The 19,351-nt window shown below is 35.9% G+C and overlaps 1 protein-coding gene across 7 annotated transcripts in view; it reads right to left on the reverse strand.

The window, feature by feature from the left end:
* Positions 1 to 19,351, reverse strand: part of PHKB (phosphorylase kinase regulatory subunit beta) — a 213,425-nt gene that overhangs the window by 170,821 nt on the left and 23,253 nt on the right. For all 7 annotated transcript variants that reach the window (XM_020881709.2, XM_020881707.2, XM_070451354.1 and 4 more), the window contains 3 exons: positions 9,800 to 9,886; positions 5,039 to 5,177; positions 146 to 245 (listed from right to left, as the gene is read on the reverse strand). In XM_020881709.2, the coding sequence (XP_020737368.2) occupies positions 146 to 245; positions 5,039 to 5,177; positions 9,800 to 9,886 (326 nt within the window). The remainder of the gene's footprint in view (positions 1 to 145; positions 246 to 5,038; positions 5,178 to 9,799; positions 9,887 to 19,351) is intronic.

Consider the following 19,351-nt stretch of genomic DNA (forward strand, 5'->3'; position numbering starts at 1 on the left):
AGCTGTTTTAATCTATCCAGACTGCCCCAGGACGTGGCTTTACCTTTTGAAAGTACATCCTTCTTCAGAAGATGCTACTGCTATACTGGTTAAATTAATCCCTCAGAACGATGTGAGAATTTCAGTCCATACTACAGTGTTTTACCTTATCGGCCTGACGCATGTAGCAGTAGAGAATTCCTCTCATACATTTTATAGCCGAGTGCTCCAGCTCATGGGTCCTTCCCTTGTCATCATCAATGCGCCTGGGTGAGAGAGATAACTCATGAAACAAATTGGAAATGCATTTGAAAAGGAAGCAGAGCTTTTGATAATTAAGTATTTAACTATCTGGCTAATCCTATGTTCTGGTGACAACTACTAATTCTGTAACAGTGAAACTCCATTTTCCCAGCAGATGTAGAAATGCTTTAAAAAAAAAAATCTCATGATGAAATTGTGCAAATTTCCCCTTGTCTTAAGGAAGTAAGTCAATTGTGTTAAAAATAGTACATAATATTTTCAACACTGACTTGGCTGAAACTTTAAAGGATATTTCTATATTAGAAAAATCTACCAATGGATTTTTTTAATTCACCATTTACAGAGCACAGGCAATTTTAAATATCAGTCCCTTTAGGTTATGCAATGATCATTTGGATCCAAAGAAGTGTAGATTAAGGTAGGTCCATGTCTTCTTTGCTCTGCTATGTGTTTAAAAATGCCAGAATGGGCACCTCAGTCAGCAATGCCGTCAAACAAAAATGCATCCAAGACGATACTGATGTATTTGGGCATGAAGTTTTATATTCTCAGGTCTTAGTTTAAAATCAATTGACTACAGTTTACAACTCCTGCTTTTAAAATGAAAAAAAAAAAAAAAAAAAAAAAAGCTGACACTTAAATATTAAATTAGGTTAAGATGTTTTTCGATCTTTAAGTTCCTTTTTTATTATTGATCAGTGGCCTTCAAAAAAGATGCTTTCCACTCTTGAAAAAATAAAAGTAGCTTATTCATTGTTTTACTAAATCATAAGAAAAATATCAAGCTATCGTCCTCACTTGACAAAAAACACTATCTGTTCTCCATAAAAAGTAAACTACAATTACTTCTTCTTTCAATTACAGATCTCATATACCAGCAGTAGAAAGAACAATGATCATTTTAATATAGTAAGGTGAATGTCAGTAAAAATGTCTATCTGTCATTAGAACATCATTCTTCTTTTCACATGCAGGCATTAAGGTGTAACTAATATGATTTGGCTCTATGATTTTTTTTCCCATGATGTCAGAATCAAGTGTTAACAGGCAAATTATGGAGTGGATAACATTGGACGTGGCACTGATAAATGAAGGAAACAGCACATTTGGAGTAAAATGAACTCAATGAAATGTTCTGCATATAATTCCCACTTCATAAAAAACAAAGAAATAATTCAGAAAGAAACAAAATCCAATTTTTCTAAAATTACCTTGACTGCAATTTCTCTGCCCCTAATTTCCACAAGCATTAGACCAAGTCTAAAATATCCCACAATAATTTAGCCACAATAAAGAATTCTTCTATTTTAATGACGCTTCTATTTCTCCTTTCCTTAGCAAATAATAGTGGTAACCAGAAGAATATTTCTTTTCTGACTTAGAAAATGAAAGAACAGTTGCATTTGAGTAAAAAACATTTAGGCAACTAGTATACATCTATTTCCTTTCCTAAGATTTAAAATGAATCTTTTCATCCAAAATAATTCCTCTGTTTTCTACCAAGAACTAGCAAGCTTTACTGATGTACATTCAAGTTTTAATATGATCTCAATAAAACATTTAATTAAAAAAACAGATAAGTAACTTTAACTGATCACAAGCTGTGTGGTGATATTGACTGAATATTTCTATAATAAAGTCTTAAGTTTATATTTAAATCAAAACGTTAAATGAAAACTTAAAATTATATAACTAGTGAAAAACTAAACACTTAAATCCTCTCACTGGTGCATTATTTCCCCACAGTGAAGTTTCAAGGAAAATAAAATCAGAATACTGTTTGGTCATGTGACTTGACTGTTTACAAGGACTAAGCTAGGGCCACCTGTTATATTTAACTCCTAAAATAGCAATAAACCTGACACTGAGAGGGAACAGGCCAACATCTTGCATGAAGTATTCCTCTCTCTCTCCTAGACAGTACTGCAAAGTACCTTACCAATACCTCACCTTGAGTTTTTCTAACATATGCACATTTAAACAGTCTAAAGTGCTTTTTCAAATCAGTGCTCTTAAAAAAAAAAAAAAAGCTATTCTTCTCAAACATAAAAAGGAAAGAAAACTAAATTCCATATTTAAACCCTAAACTAAAGTCATGCTTTTTTGTCTAGAAGTAAGAACAAAAAATGCAAAAACTCTACATAACACTTTTTAGTACAGCATCAAGTACAGGTTCGGGGCTTCCCAGCGGGCTCAGTGGTAAAGAATCCACTTGCCAATGTAGAAGCCGCAGGAGACACAGCTTCAGTCCTGGGGCTGGGAAGTTCCCCTGGAGGAGCAGATGGCAACTCATTCCAGTATTCTTCCCAGGATATTCCTATGGACAAAGAAGCCTGGTGGGCTAGAGTCCTGGGGTCATAAGAGAGTCGGACATGACTGAGCAACTGGGCACACATGCAAAGTATAAGTTCAATTTTTCTTTTAAAAGATTTTGTACAATTGACTAGTTTTAGAAACAATTTTAACCTAAATCATGTAAAGCAATATAATCATTTATAAAATAATTATAATAGTTATAACTATATAACTAAATATAAATTTGAATTATATAATTATAATTATATTCATACAGAATTATAATGCAATATAGATATAATTATACATAAAGTAATATAAATAGGTATATTATAATTAGATATAATGCAATATAATTTTAAACAAAGGTATATTCAGGACTACAACTTGATATGTGTAAAAGACACCTTAAAAAGTAAAACATATTAGTAAGCATTTCTTTCTTCCTCTAAAATAAAACAAAATTACAAAGTAAAACTATAATATTGCATTTAAGAAAAACAAACTATGTCAAAGTGTATTTTACAAATAAGCTATTTCACTGCCTCTTGCTTTTATCCAATTAAGTTAAATAAAACCATACTCCTAATGTAAATGAAAAATAAATGTGCATAAAATAATTATTTTAAGTCCTCAGTACACATGTACATACACACACATTCAAATAGAACTGAGGTTTCAAGAGATTGTTTACATGACTGATTGAAAACTAAGGCAATTAGAAAAATCTAATTACTTTCATTTTAAAAAATTAATGGCTTCATATTATGCATGCATTACCAATAAGAGATAGATATAAATCCCTGAAAATATTGACAGCTTAATTTTTGAGGAATTTTTCCTAATGTTATCTATATGATTTAATCAGAATTTATAAGTAGAATTGGAAACAGAATTCTACTAATTTTACAACATGGGGATTATCTAAATCATCACAGCTTAATACTGTGGAAGTAAAAATGGTTTCATCCTAATTCTGTGGTAAGTACCCTTGTGTTTCTCCAAACAGAAGACATTTTGTTTGCTAGTAAAACAAAAAGTTGTTACTTTAACTATGTAAGATAAATTATCCAGGGAGTTAGTAAATAAATAGTGTCCCCAGCAAAGAACGGACTTTAAATTCTCTATCAGATTTTTTAAGGCTTCTGGAAAATGGCCTGTACTCTTACATTTTTTTCAGCAATTTTCCCTGAACACTTTATTTAGAAAAATTTCAAATCTATACAAAAGCTACACAACTGCTACAATGAATAAAACTCTACTCTTCACATGGATTCAAGAGCTGATAAAATTAGCTTGAATTCTTTATCTATAATTTATTCTCTGCACTAACACCATACATATTTCAGAAGTATCCCTAAAAACAAGGTCATTTGCCTTTATGACCATAATATCATTATCACACCAAGGAGCTAATAGCATAGACATAATGTCTAATATATACTGTATATCAAATATAATCCAATTATCCCAATATACTTCAGTTTTTTTTAATGCATGATTCAATCAAGGCTCACACATTGTATTTGATTCTCTAATCTAGCCATCTTCATACCTATTTTCTAATCTATGATTACATTTTTAAGAGCCCAGGCAAACTGTCTTATAAGTAGCCACAATCTGGCTTTGTCTGACTTTATTTATGGTAGAGCCATAGACACATTTTGATAAGAAGATATGGGTGATGAGTCACTTCAGGAAGCATGTATCTAACATCAGTGAAACACATCAATGATTTAAGACAGTGTAATCATATTCATGTTAAGGATACAATCTTCAAATCAGAGGCACATGCATTTACTACCTTCAGAAAATTAATATTCAGAAATCTAATCTTTTTAACAGTTAAAATGTATCACTATTGACTACAAGTCAAGATCCACATCTGATGATATCCATATATATTAATAATGAAATAAATAAATAAATAATGAAATGAAACAGATATTAGTAATGAAAAAAGAATTTCTGTATTGCGAAAAAGTTTCTTTTTCTTTTACTTTATAAGAATTTTCTGACTTAGTGATATCCCAATGAAGTACAGTTAGAAAAACACTGAAAAAAAAAAAAGCAAAACACTAAACTGGGGGAAGGAAGGAGAGTTTTGGTCCTGGCTCTATCATTAACTAGGTGTGTTATTTGGAACTACTCTATTAACTACTCTAGGCTCTAGTTTCATCATCAGTCACTGTCAATTTCCTCTATGGTCAAAACAAATCAATTCGATGAGAATGGGCAATTCGTTCTATTAAAGACTAAAGCTGATTTACAAACCTAGAGATGAGAAATGTTAGTCACAAAGTCATAAAATGTAACAATTTATCTAATGTAAACCCTCAGGAAAACTGAAAGGTTTAGAGGCTGGAAAGGAGACGTGAACAGCTGCAGGTCACACAGTGACTCGGAAGCAGAGCCAAAAGATAGCTGTCCAGTTTGCCTTGGGCCTACAAAACCCTCTTGCCCAGACTTGGAGCTACAAGTAGAAGGCACAGCGGCCTACCTGTATGCAAGAGCCAAAGCCCAGGCGCCAGCAGCACAGTACAGACTGTCGTGGATCTTGGCCTTCTGATCGTCACCGCATGTTTTAGTGGGAAAGAGACCTGTGGTGGGACTTTGATACAGCAGCAATGTTGACTTGACTGCAATTGAAGACAAGAAAAAGAATTAATTGTACAGTCCTCTATTTCCCTTGAGCTGAAGGCCTTAAACTTCTTTGGTTTCCTTATCCTACAATTTTGTTCTTTCTAAACTTAGCTGCAGCATAAAACTTTTGAAGATGCACAAACAACTCTGGGTAAATAATTCCACCCTAGGTAGGGATCCAACCTGCATGAAGGGGTACTTTCACTTTTGAGGAAAGAATTCAGCTAACTGGCACATAAAAAGTCTGTAGCACATCCCTGTTAATGTCAGTAACTGTTACAAGGCAATATCAGATACAGGGAAAAAAAAAAGATTAGCCAAAAAACTAAGTATACTCTCAAAAATCAGTTCAATAGGGAAAAATAAAGCAAATATATAACAAAGAGTTGCATAAATTTGCTAAATCCAAAGATAACTCATTCTAAAGAGGCCAGAATCCTGGTTTTCACAGATGACTAATTTGTGCCTGGCCTTCAGAGCAATGTATTCATCTTATATATTGTACAGGTCAGACATATGTTTAACATTTCAAAATTGAATCACATCCTAATATGACATGAAAATAGGAAACAAGTAATTATTATTAAAGAAGTCTGGAATCAAGGTTTTCTAGTCATCCCTCAATCTGCACAGGGGTGTTTCTAGGACCCGCCATACCTGCCAAGATTTTCAAATACTCAAGCCCCTTATCTAACATGGCTAGTACAGTAGGCTCTCCATATCTGCATGCTCTGCATCTGCAGATACAGAAAGCAGACTGTATTACTCTTTATAAAAGAGTCCCAAAATAGAAAAATAATCACTCTAAAATGACATTTCCTAAAAGCTATTTTATTCCTGTCTAACTATAAATGAATGAGTAATATTTTTCCCTAAAATAAAATAAATTACTCTAATCTAGACTGGCATATGTCAACTACTTTAGAACAGTTTTTCAAAGGTTTAAAGCACTCTGTTCTATCACAGAGATTAAAGAATTAAATTTCTTTTACTTGTTCTCAAACTAAACTGACATAATCATTATCATGTCTTTCAGAATACCCAGGTATTTATTATTTTTCCCCAGAGTAAAAAACTGGTCCTCACACTGCAAAGTAAACAACTGACACTTCTTTTAAAAGGCAGTTTAATTTCTTCAGTTAGTTATGGCTACAGAGATAAGTGGGTAAGAATCTTGAACACAATAAGCTGAACTACCATTTTTCTTTTAAGATTTTTTTTTAATGTGGACCATTTTCAAAGTCTTTATTGATTTGTACAATATTGCAACTGTTTTATGTTTTAGATTTTTGGCCACAAAGAATGTAGGATCTTAGCTCCACAGCTGTCCACTAGCTATATGTGACAAATTAAATTCAGTTCAGTTCAGTCGATAATTGATGTCCAACTCTTTGTGACGCCATGACCTGCAGGACACCAGGTTTCCCTGTCCTTCACTATCTCCCAAAGTTTGGTCAAATTAATGTCCATTGACTCAGTGATGCTATCTAACCATCTCCTTGCTCTCCAAGGGGCTCTCAAGAGTCTTCTCCAGCATCACATTTTGAAAGCATCAGTTCTTTGGTGCTCAGCCTTCTTTATGGTCCAACTCTGACTTCTGCACATGACTACTGGAAATACCACAGATTTGACTGTACAGACATTTGTGGGCAAAGTGATGTCTCTACTTTCCCCATCTATTTGCCACGAAGTGATGGGACCAGATGCCATGATCTTAATTTTTTGAATGTCAACTTTTAAGCCATCTTTTTCACTCTACTCTTTCACCTTCATCAACAGGCTGCTTAGTTCCTCTTTGCTTTCTGCCATTAGGGTGATGTCATCTGTAAATCTGAGGTTATTGCTATTTCTCCCAGAATCTTGATACCTGCTTGAGCTTCATCCAGCCCAGCATTTTACATGATGTATTCTGCATAGAAATTAAATAAGCAGGGTGACAATCTACAACCTTGTCTTACTCTTTTCCCAATTTGGAACCAGTCTGTTGTTCCATATCTGGTTCCAACTGTTGCTTCTTGACCTGCATATAAGTTTCTCAGGAGGCAGGTAAGGTGATCTGGTATTCTCCTTGCCACAAGAATTTTCCACAGTTTGTTGTGATCCACATAGTCAAAGGCTTTTGTTTCAATGAAGCAATAGATGTTTTCCTGAAATTCCCTTGTTTTCTTCTATGATCTAACGGATGTTGGCAATTTGATCTCTGGTTCCTCTGCCTTTTCTAAATCCAGCTTGAACATCTGCAAATTCTGAGTTCATGTACTGTTGAAGCCTAGCTTGAATCATTTTGAGCTTTACCTTGCTAGCATGTGAAATTAACACAATTTTGCAGTAGTTTGAACATTCTTTGGCATTGCCCTTCTTTGGGATTGGGATGAAAATTGACCTTTTTCAATCTTGTGGCCACAGTTGAGTTTTCCAAATTTGTTGGTATATTGATTGCAGCTATTTCACAACATCATCTTTTAGGATTTGAATTAGCTCAGCTGGAATTCCATCACCTCCACTGGCTTTGTTCATAGTGATGCTTCCTAAGGCTCACTTGACTTCACACTCCAGGATGTCTGGCTCTAGGTGAGTGGCTCTCCGAGTCAATAAGGGTTTCTTGTATAGTTCTTCTGTGTATTCCTACCACCTCTTCTTAACATCGTCTGCTTCTGTTAGGTCCATACCATTTATGTCCTTTATTGTGCCCATCGTTGCATGAAATGTTTCCTTCATATCTCTAATTTTCTTGAAGAGATCTCTAGTCTTTCCCATTCTATTGCCTCTATTTCTTTGCATTATTCACTTAAGAAGGCTTTCTTATCTCTCCTTGCTATTCTTTGGAACTCTGCATTCAGATTGGTTTTCTCCTTTTCTCTTTTTCCTTTTGCTTCTCTTCTTTTCTCATCTATTTGTAAGGCCTCCTCAGACAACCATTTTGCCTTTTTGCATTTCTCTTCTCTTGGGGATGGTTTTGATCACCATCTCTTGTACAATGTTTCAAACCTCCGTGCATAGTTCTTCTGGCACTCTTATCACATTTAATCCCTTGAATCTATTTGTCACTTCCACTGTATAATCATAAGAGATTTGATTTCGATCATAACTGAATGGTCTAGTGGTTTTCCCTACTTCCTTTAAGTCTGAATTTTGTAATAAGGAATTCATGATCTGAGCCACAGTTAGCTGCTGGTCTTGTTTTTGCAGACTATGTGGACCTTTCTCCATCTTCGGCTGCAAAGAGTACCATGATTTCAGTACTGACCATCTAGTTGATGTCCATGTGTAGAGTTGTCTCTGGTGTTGTTGGAAGAGTGAATTTGCTATGATCAGTGTGATTCTCTTGGCAAAATTCTGTTAGCCTTTGCCCTGCTTCATTTTGTAATCCAAGGCCAAACTTGCCTATTATTCCGTGTACCTCTTGACTTCCTACATTTGCATTCCAGTTCCCTGTGATGAAAAGGACATCTTTTTTAATGCTAGTTCTAGAAAGCCTTGAAGGTCTTCATAGAACCATTTGACTTCAGCTTTTTCAGCATTAGTGGTTGAGGCATAGACTTGGATTACTATGATACTGAATGGTTTGCTTCGAAACGAACAGAGGTCATTCTTTCATTTATAAGATTGCACCCAAGTACTGCATTTTGGACTCTTCCGTTGACTATGAAGGCTACTCCATTTCTTCTAAGGGATTCTTGCCCACACTAGTAGAGATAATGGTCATCTAAATTAAATTTGCCCATTCCCATCCATTTTAGTTCACTGATTTCTAAAATGTCAATGATCACTCTTGCTATCCTGTTTGACCACTTAGTTACCTTGATTCATGGACCTAATATTCCAGGTCCTATGCAATAGGAACAACAGCTCCATAATCAGGAATCAAAGCCATACCCCATACATTGGAAGGCAAAGTCTCAACCACTGGACCACCAGGGAAGTCTCTGAAATGATGTTTCACATGATGCAGACAGAAACAAAACAATTCTTCTCCTTGGTGAGAGAAATCAGATTTTGTATTTGACATACTAGGGCACATAAATGGCCTAAGAATCAAACTAACAAAAAAAAGCTTTACCATTTGATGAACAAAAACAGCCCTATATATATGTGTGTCTCTAAGTTGCTTACTCACATTAAAAAACAAAATTTGCCAGGTTGATCCTGACAAAAACAAAAGAGTAAACAAAAGAAACAAACAGGACCTATATCAGTAACAGTATTGAGACTGCCTTTTGTATCTCAATGAATTAGAAATGGATATAAAAGATTCAGGACTACACTGTAACTTTGTATAGGTAAATGAGCAAGGAATACTTCTACAAAATCTTTGTGTAAGAATCAGTCAAGAAACAGCCTCTAGTTCTCAAGTGTGTTAATGTTTAAGAAGGCTAAAAGGACACAGAAGACACTAGTGGCAGTTTCAAAATTATTCAAGGGACAGATATGACTTGCCAGATTCCATTTATAGTCTCCATATCAATATGCAATTGGAATATACAGCTGTCTAAGCATTGAAACTACCCCAACACTCAAATGAGAGATCATCATCCATATAATGTATGTAATTTAACTAAGGCAGAATAGATGTTACTCATAACTACCTAAAGACTTGCTTTCCTCAGTGTTAGCTTACCGATTCTGTAATAGTGATCCAATTTATCCCACAGAGTTTCATCAGATCTCGGAAGATTAATGCTTTTCAGAGGTTCATAAACTGAGCCTGAAAGAAAAATGAAAAACCCATCAAGTCCAGTTATTTTCACCCAGGTAAATGAAGAAATTTCTAAACAAATGAAGAGGCATTATTTAACAATCTAATCTTCATTTTTATAGTGAACTATCATATTTCACAGTTGTCAAATTTTGGATGAGGAAAGGAGAAAGAAGAAAACACTTGTAGTTTTTCTAAATGCTAGGGGATATCCCCACCCTCACTCCCAGCTAACTCAAGTGCATACTGGTCCTAACGGCTCAAATATAACTAATACTCCTATGGTAGCCCAGTAGCACAATAATTCCAGTTCCTTCTGAGAAATATTTGTACTTACATGCCTTGAAATGCAAAGCTTACTCCTTATGCTCATGCTTTATCAGGCAGTTTTCTGTCCCAGGATAATATTCCTGAACCCCCAAATCATCTACTTCATGAGTATTCAAATATTGTTCATACTGAAAGCCTGAAACCTCCACTTTCTCCTAGGTAGATAATAGCTGCCTTATTATATAGGTTATAAGCAGAAACCATTTCTACTTCTCAGCCACGTTCAGCAAGGTGGCAACAGAGCACACTGCTCCAAAGCCACAGAATACCCACTAATCATGACAACTGTCATAAAATGGACACAGAAAGGTGTTCCCTTGACAAGTGCACTGTCTCAACTGATGACTGAAAGGCAGACACTTGATCCTTCAGCCATCAGAATAAGCACTGTCTCTCATTCTTGTAATAAGCACTCAGAAATTATAAACATCTCAAGGTCACAATTAATCCACCCTGGGATGCAGGTAATGCATGTCATACAGTCTAACAAATTACTAGAAGACTGAACAGGGGCAGGGGAGGGGGTCATGTTAGCAGGCATTAAGAACCAATTTTTGAAGAAAATTAAAGCATTTATGTTTGCAAAATTGCTATGTCCAGTATGCTAGTTTAAAGCCAAGTTGTGTTTAAGGGAGGTTTAAGTGATGTTTAGGGCAGCTAAGGGCCTCTCTGGTGGTTCAGACGGTAAAGAATCTGCCTGAAATGCGCGAGACCCAGGTTCAATCCCTGGGTCAGAAAGATCCTCTGGGGATGCCCTCTCCAGCATTCTCGCCTGGAGAATTCCATGCAGAGAGAGCCTGGTGGGCTACAGACTACGGGGTTGCAAAGAGTTGGACACAACTCTCTGACTAACACTTACTTTTTCAAAGTAAAGAACTACACATTCAGGCAATAGCCCCATTACCTTTCATTAAAAATAGAGATGTGGATGAAAACAGGGAATATGAAATGACTTGCATGAAGATATTTTTATAAAATAGTCTTCATAATGACACCAGCCAGAATGGTCCCATAGTGAAATATGGAAAGGACTACTAACACAGACAGGAAAGCATCAGGACTGCAAAGGAGGCAAGGGTCCAGACATGCTCTCTGCCTCCCCACATTCAATTAGCTCTAGGTAGGTTTAAGTATACTGGCAGTAACAGGCAGCCTCACAGCTAGGGGGGAATGCTGGCCTGGTAGGTGGTAATCTCTAGGGGAGGGGGAGGTCTGCATATTATCCATGAAATTCATCCATAATTAATACAATAAAATCTGGTACAAATCATCACATTTTAAATTCTGCATACAGATATACAAAGACTAAAGGGGACACATTTGCTAGACCAGAATGAACGTGTGCCCTGTTGGCTCCGACGGTAAACGAACCACCTGCAATGCAGGAGACCCAGGTTCAGTCCCTGGGCTGGGAAGATCCCTTGGAGAAGGCAATGGCTACTCAATCCAGTGTTCCTGCCTGGAGAATTCCATGGACTTGGTATAAGGAGACTGGCAGGTCACAGTCCGTGGGATTGCAAAGAACTAGACATGACTGAGCAACTAACACTAATGACAATGGAATGATTTCTTTTACTTAGATTTGTTTTTATTTATTTTGTGGTGAAATGATTTGCTTTTATTTAGAGCACTATTATATAGCTAATGTTGCACTTTATATAACAAAAATAATCACCATAAGATGCATATATATTTTCATTACAACTAGGTAAATAAAACATGTGCATACAGATAAGGATTGAAACAGAATACATAAAACTGAAATATGCATTATAATAGTAGATTAATTTAGTTTAAAAGATTATTTTAATGACATTGTATTCATGGTTTTTAAGTGAAAAAAAGTATTTCTCTTAAAAGCCCCTTATCTCCCCGAAAAGACTAAAATGATTCCATCGTCTAATGTTTCTCAGTAAAATCATCCATGGAGATTCTTAAAAGCAACATTAAGATTACAACATTGTATACCAAACCATCTGACCAATCTCTTGAGAAACCTGTATGAAGGTCAGGAAGCAACAGTTAGAACTGGACATGGAACAACAGACTGGTTCCAAATAGGGAAAGGAGTACGTCAAGGCTGTATATCATCACCCCGCTTATTTACCTTATATGCAGAGTACATCATGAGAAATGCTGGGCTGGAAGACGCACAAGCTGGAACCAAGATTGCCGAGAGAAATATCAGTAACCTCAGATATGCAGACGACACCAGCCTTATGACAGAAAGTGAAGAGGAACTAAAAAGCCTCTTGATAAAAGTGAAGGAGGAGAGTGAAAAAGTTGGCTTAAAGTTCAACATTCAGAAAACTAAGATCATGGCATCTGGTCCCATCACTTCATGGGAAATAGATGGGGAAACAGTGTCAGATTTTATTTTTTAGGGCTCCAAAATCACAGCAGATGGTGACCGCAGCCATGAAATTAAAAGACCCTTACTCCTTGGAAGAAAAGTTATGACCAACCTAGATAGCATATTTAAAAGCAGAGACATTACTTTGCCAACAAAGATCAGTCTAGTCATGGCTATTTTTCCAGTAGTGATGTATGGATGTGATAGTTGGAATGTGAAGAAAGCTGAGAACCAAAGAATTGATGCTTTTGAACTGTGGTGTTGAAGACTCTTGAGAGTCCCTTGGACTGCTAGAAGATCCAACCAGTCCCTCCTAAAGGAGATTAGTCCTGGGTGTTCATTGGAAGGATTGATGTTGAAGGTGAAACTCCAATACTTTGGCCACCTCATGCGAAGAGCTGACTCATTGGAAAAGACTGGGAAGGATTGGGGGCAGGAGGAGAAGAGGAGGAAAAGACTGGGAAGGATTGGGGGCAGGAGGAGAAGAGGACAACGGAGGATGAGATGGCTGGATGCCATCACCGACTCGATGGACATGGGTTTGGGTAGACTCCGGGAGTTGGTGATGGACAGTGAGGCCTAGTGTGCTGCGATTCATGGGGTTGCAAAGAGTCGGACACGACTGAGTGACTGAACTGAACTGAATGTATATACAAGTATACATTAAGTATTAAGTATGGGAAACCAAACTTTCTAAGAAAATAAATACCCATTCTGTAAGACTAAAAGAGATCTTCAAAGCAAAGCAGAAAAGTGTAAAAATAAAAATCACCTAATTCACTGAGAATCTATATATTCTTCTACAGTTCCTTTCTATATCTTCAAAGAAACTTCACAGTGAATTAAAAATAGCTAAGCTAGATAAATGTCAACACTTTAGTGATCACCACTGTAATGTTTCCAAAGTAACTACACAAAGTTAAGTAAGAATGCTCCATGAAATTTATGGTGTCCAATACCACAAATCTGAAGTCAAAGGAAAAGTCATCAACGGAAACATTTTAAACAAGAATTAGACATCTGGAAAGCATCAATACCAAGAAAAATATGAAGGAGAAAGCAATCAACAATGGAGCAACAATTTCCAAAGCCAATGAAAAAAGATGCAAAATAACAGGAAAAATTCTACTAAATGCTTAGAGTTCAAAATGAAGTGAATTTTTAAAATATAAGTATTTCTTTACCATATTTTTCTTGTTTTAATTTTGCCTAAATCCAACACCACAGAGGAAAACAAAACTTACCAGTTATCAAGTATGTGAAATGGGTTTAAACATGTCAACCCGATTTTTAACCTGTCAGTTCCCTTTGTATCAGAAAAACACAATTTACGTCTTCATTTCGTAAGACATTAAATCAAAGAGACAAAAGATAACAAAGAAGATGAAGCAGAAATTGTTATTTGAAGAGACATATTACAGCTTTATGATGAAGGAAGAAAGGACTATATACTAAAAAGATTAAAGAATGTGTTGCCTAAGACATTTCTGTGAGAAATGTACAGTATTATAGAAAGAGTATAAACCTAACAAAGGTATAAGCTTTTTGAATTTTGCACTATAAACTCAGAAGTTTTCTGAGTGTTACTGAGAAGTTCTCAAAATCACAAAATAAAACCGGTAGTTCAAAGACAAACTCTTAAAAGCATAAAAAAGATGAACCAAGAGGAAATTCAAGGTGGAAAACTGACCAGCAAACCAAGACAACATCAAAAGTGTATTATTTGAGCATCTTACTTTTCTATCATTCAAAGCACTTTAATATATAAAATATTATTAATCAAGACTTTAATGATCCCTAAAATAGCTTTATCATTTTTCCATATAAGATGGTAGACTAAGATAAATACCATTATTTATTCATTCAGTTAACATATATAGTGAATACATAAGACTCTGGAGCATACATCTAGCAGGGTACAAAGCCTACAGATTTGGAAGAAAGGTAAAATAATGTTTGAAATAAGATATATATATATCGTAAGATATACATGTATATAAGATACAAAATAATGTTTGAAATAAGATATATATATCGTAAGATATACATGTATATAAGATACAATATATGTATATACATATATATATATATATGAATAACAAGGTAGAGTGGTAAGTTCCTTAAAAGACAAAGGACAGGAAAATTCAACTCCCCTGTGGGGCTCAGAGAACAGAGAACTTCTACACTGCAGTTGATAAAAATACTAGCAATTACAAATAATTACCAAAAATAAAAAAGCTCCAAAGGCTTCCCAGATGGCTCAGTGGTAAAGATCTGCCTGCCAAGCAGGAGACACGGGTTCAATGTGTTGGGAAGATCCCCCCTGCAGAAGGAAATGGCAACCCATTCCAGTATTCTTGCCTGGGAAATCCCATGGGCAGAGAAGCCTGACGGGCTATAGTCCAAGGGGTCGCACAGTTGGGTAAAACCTAGTGACTACACAACTATGACAAAAATGTGAAGGTGTACATATTTTAAAGTGTATATATTTTTAATGGGTATATATCACAAATACACATAAGATTTAACAAATAAAGGATACTCTACTGTATTTCTCATGGAAATATGTCCTTTTTTCCCCACCTCATCCTGCTTGCCCTCTTCTGTCCTCAAAACCATACATTTTCCCATGTGTCAAACATGTAGGCAAAAAAGAAGTTTATCCTTGCTTGTTTTATAAAAATGGGATCTTAACAAAGTCTATCCTTGCATCTAGCTCCTTTCATTTAACAACACACAGGGAAATTGGTAAAGGTGATGGCTCTTTCTCATGGATGCTATCTATTCCAAGGTGTTGATATATTACAACTTACTCCACTAACTTCCCATCAGTGGGTGTATCATTTGTTTCCTATTTTTACCATAACAACAATAGTGGAAAACACAGATAATATGCAGATATAGCCAGGAATATGCTAGAACAGTTAGAATTGGCTGGAGAGAGTCAATTGTTAAATTTTATAGGGATTCTGGGAGTAGTTGTGAAACAGATATAACTACATATTAAATTATATCAAATTAAAGTTAATTATTAAAAACAATGGTGATAATCAAACCTCATCACTTCCTATTTACTACATATATGCTTTTATTTGTATCTATATAACTGTACATTGGAAATACTATGTAGTAGCATGTTAAGTCGGAGAAGGCAGTGGCACCCCACTCCAGTACTCTTGCCTGGAAAATCCCATGGACGGAGAAGCCTGGTGGGCTGCAGTCCATGGGGTCGCTAAGAGTCGGAGATGACTGAGCGACTTCACTTTCATTTTTCACTTTCATGCATTGGAGAAGGAAATGGCAACTCACTCCAGTATTCTTGCCTGGAGAATCCCAGGGACGGGGGAGCCTGGTGGGCTGCCGTCTATGGGGTCGCACAGAGTCGGACACAGCTGAAGTGACTTAGCAGCAGCAGTAGCAGCAGCATGTTAATTACAATATATCTCTTCCCAACTCTGCATTTAGTGATGTCACATAGAAAAGTAGTACTGAATTAAATGATTAATGAACTTTTTACAATAAATGACAAATTTCATCTTTTAAAAATGCTAAAATAATTCACATTTGTACCAGAAATATAAGTGCCCTATTCTATTAAAAGCTTTTCCAATTGGATAGGAGTAAAGAAGTAGCTGTCTTTACTTAATTTTCATTTCCCAGACTATTAGTGAGCTTGAGAATCTTTACAAACTGGCCATTTGGATTTGTTCTTCTGTGAACTGCCAACATCCTGTAGCCATTTGTTATTGCTTTCTCAGTGTTTTGGTCAATTTCTGAGAATTCTTTGTATATTTTTTGTACTATTTAACATTTTCATTTCAAATATTTTCCCTTGATCAATCATTAGTACACCAATATCAAGATTCAAAGGTGTGTGTGTGTGTATATATATATGTATACACACACACACACACACACACACACACACACGTAGATATATAACAGTCAATCTATCTCTTTCCTCATTTGGTTCTAGTTTTCTTTTAAAAAGGTTTCTGCTAATCCTGAGGTTACAAATATAGTCACTGAAATTTTCTACTAAGTGTTTTTTTTAAGTTTTTATAACTGCAAAAAAATAAAATTTCCTACTTTATGCATTGATAAGTTGGTTTCTGAACTACTTCTAAAGTAAGCAGTAGTTCATAGCAGCACTATTTACAATAGCCAGGATATGGAAGCAACCTAGATGTCCATCAACCGATAAACAGATAAAGAAGTTGTGGTACATATATACAATGGAATATTACTCAGCCATAAAAAGGAGCAAATGTGAGTCAGCTGAACTGAGGTGGATGAACTTAGGGCCTGTACACAGAGTGAAGTAAGTCAGAAAAACAAATACCATATGTGAATGCATAATTAATATATGTAAGCTAGAAAAATGGTACTGATGTATCTATTTGCAGGCAACAAAGGTCCTTATAGTCAAAGCAATAGTTGTCCCAGTAGTCATGTACAGATGTGATATTTGGACCATAAAGAAGGCTGAGCACTGAAGAATCAAAACTTTTAAATTGTGGTGCAGGAGAAGACTCTTGAGAGTCCCTTGGACTGTAAGGAGATCAAACCAGTCAATCCTAAAGGAAATCAACCCTGAATATTCATTGGAAGGACTGTTGCTGAAGCTGAAGCTCCAATACTGTGGCCACCTGATGCAAAGAGCTGACTCACTGGAAAAGGCCCTGATGCTGGGAAAGACTGAAGGCAAAAGGAGAAAGGGGCAGCAGAGAATGAGATGGTTACATAGAATCAGTGACTCAGTGGACATGAATTTGACAAAACTACAGGAGATACTGGAAGACAGAAGAGCCTGGCACATTACAGTCCATGGGGTGGTGAAGAGTTAGACATGACTCAACAACGGAACAACAAGATCCAGAACAAACAACAAAGATGCAGACACAGAGAATGGAACTGTGGACACAGAGAGGGGGAAGAAGAGGGTGGAACGAACTGAGAAAGTAGCACTAACATGCTACACTACCATGTGTAAAAATACAAAGCTAGTTGTAGCTGTTGTTTAGTTACTAAGTTGTGTCCAACTCTTTTGCAACCCCATGGACCGCAGCCTGCCAGGCTCCTCCTGTCAGTGGGGTTTCCCAGGGATTCCACTATGTCCTTCTCTAGGGGATCTTCCTGATCCGGGATTGAACCAGTGTCTCCTGCAATGGCAGGAGGATTCTTTACCACCGAGCCACCAGGGAAGTCTGATTCAGCTAATGGGAAGCTGCTATAATACACAGGGAGCCCAGCCCCACGTGCTGTGACGACCTAGAGGGGTGGGGGTGGGGGCGCGGTGAGAGGCAGGCTCAAGAGGGAGGGAAAACATACCCGTTGTTTTATGGCAGAAACCAACACAACTATTGTAAGGGAAATACCCTCCAATCTAAAAAAATGATTATAGGTGGCACACCCCCCCAAATAAATAAATAAAGTAGTAAATTCCATTATTTTAAAAAGATCAAATTGGTCCATTTTTTTTTTTTTTAGGTTACGAAATATTCGATAGAGCTCTCTGTTATAAACAGAGAACATTTCAAATTATGGGATTTAAAGAGACCATTTCCTCTTAAAATAATACTACTTAATTTTCAAAGGTTATAAAGAAACTCTATTATCTAATAATGTAGCATTTGGCCTACTTACATGCAAGATTTCAAACCCACCACGGACATATGATATTTAAAAGCAGCTTAGCAATAATCAGCTTCATGTGCAGTTACATTACTGTCTCTAAAACTCTCTATTACTTGAAGTAACATATTGATTTTTTCTAAAGTAATGTATGTAGCACTCAATACTGCATACTGACACAAAGTTCAAATGACTGAACATGCATGACTGACTGAGCATCATTTATATATGATATGATATATTTTCAAGCAACTTTGAAATTTAAATTAAATCATTAACTTGAGATGATAATTTTTCATCTTAACATTTCCTTTTACTCCTCCACTGATAAAAATTAGAAGGTGCTACTATACAAAGGGCAGGTTATTATAATACCATTCTCACCTTTGCATCCCTAATGCTAGTACTAGGAAGTTTTCAATCCAAATATTTATAGAATTGAACTGAGAAACCCACATGATTCGGGGAAGGCCTTCTTGAATTCTACAGGCATTCTTACAGCACCCTGTAAATATCTTAAGTACAGTTCTTGCTTATGACATTTTATTTTCACTATTTGATTAATATGTTATACTACACTGGAAGCCAAACAATAAACAGGGACCATATCTAGTATATAGTAAATGGCAGTAAGAGTTTGGTACAAAGGAGGGAAAACATGGAGAGAAGATGACCAAACAGTTTTCCTGAAAATTTTGTTTTCAGAGAACTTTTGATGACTAGTTTACATTATTCTCACCGGCTATACTATCTCTTGGAACTATCCCATCCAATTTGGAATACACTATACATGACTCAGCATTTTGAGCATCTTCAAGATCACCAACATCTCCTTGCAAAACAAAGAAACAAATTCTTTTCTTTACTGTTCAGTTCCAGCATGCACAGAAATTTCAATGTGTCCCCAGCAGAGGAATGAATATACTATCACACCTCCATTCAGTGAAGAACCTTGAAAGAGTTTGATATATTTGTAACATCACAAAAGAGCAAAAAAACATGGTGTGAAAAAGTAATGTCACAGAACAAGATGGTACAATATATTCCCTGTTGCAAAAAGAAACTTGCATATGTGATGTTTACAAAAGTATGTTTAAAATATTTTAAAGAATTTTTTAAACCTTTAAGAATATGCACCAAAATGTTAAAAGTGATTA

This window comes from Odocoileus virginianus, chromosome 20 (assembly GCF_023699985.2).
Source record: "Odocoileus virginianus isolate 20LAN1187 ecotype Illinois chromosome 20, Ovbor_1.2, whole genome shotgun sequence".
NCBI classification, from domain to species: Eukaryota; Metazoa; Chordata; class Mammalia; order Artiodactyla; family Cervidae; genus Odocoileus; species Odocoileus virginianus.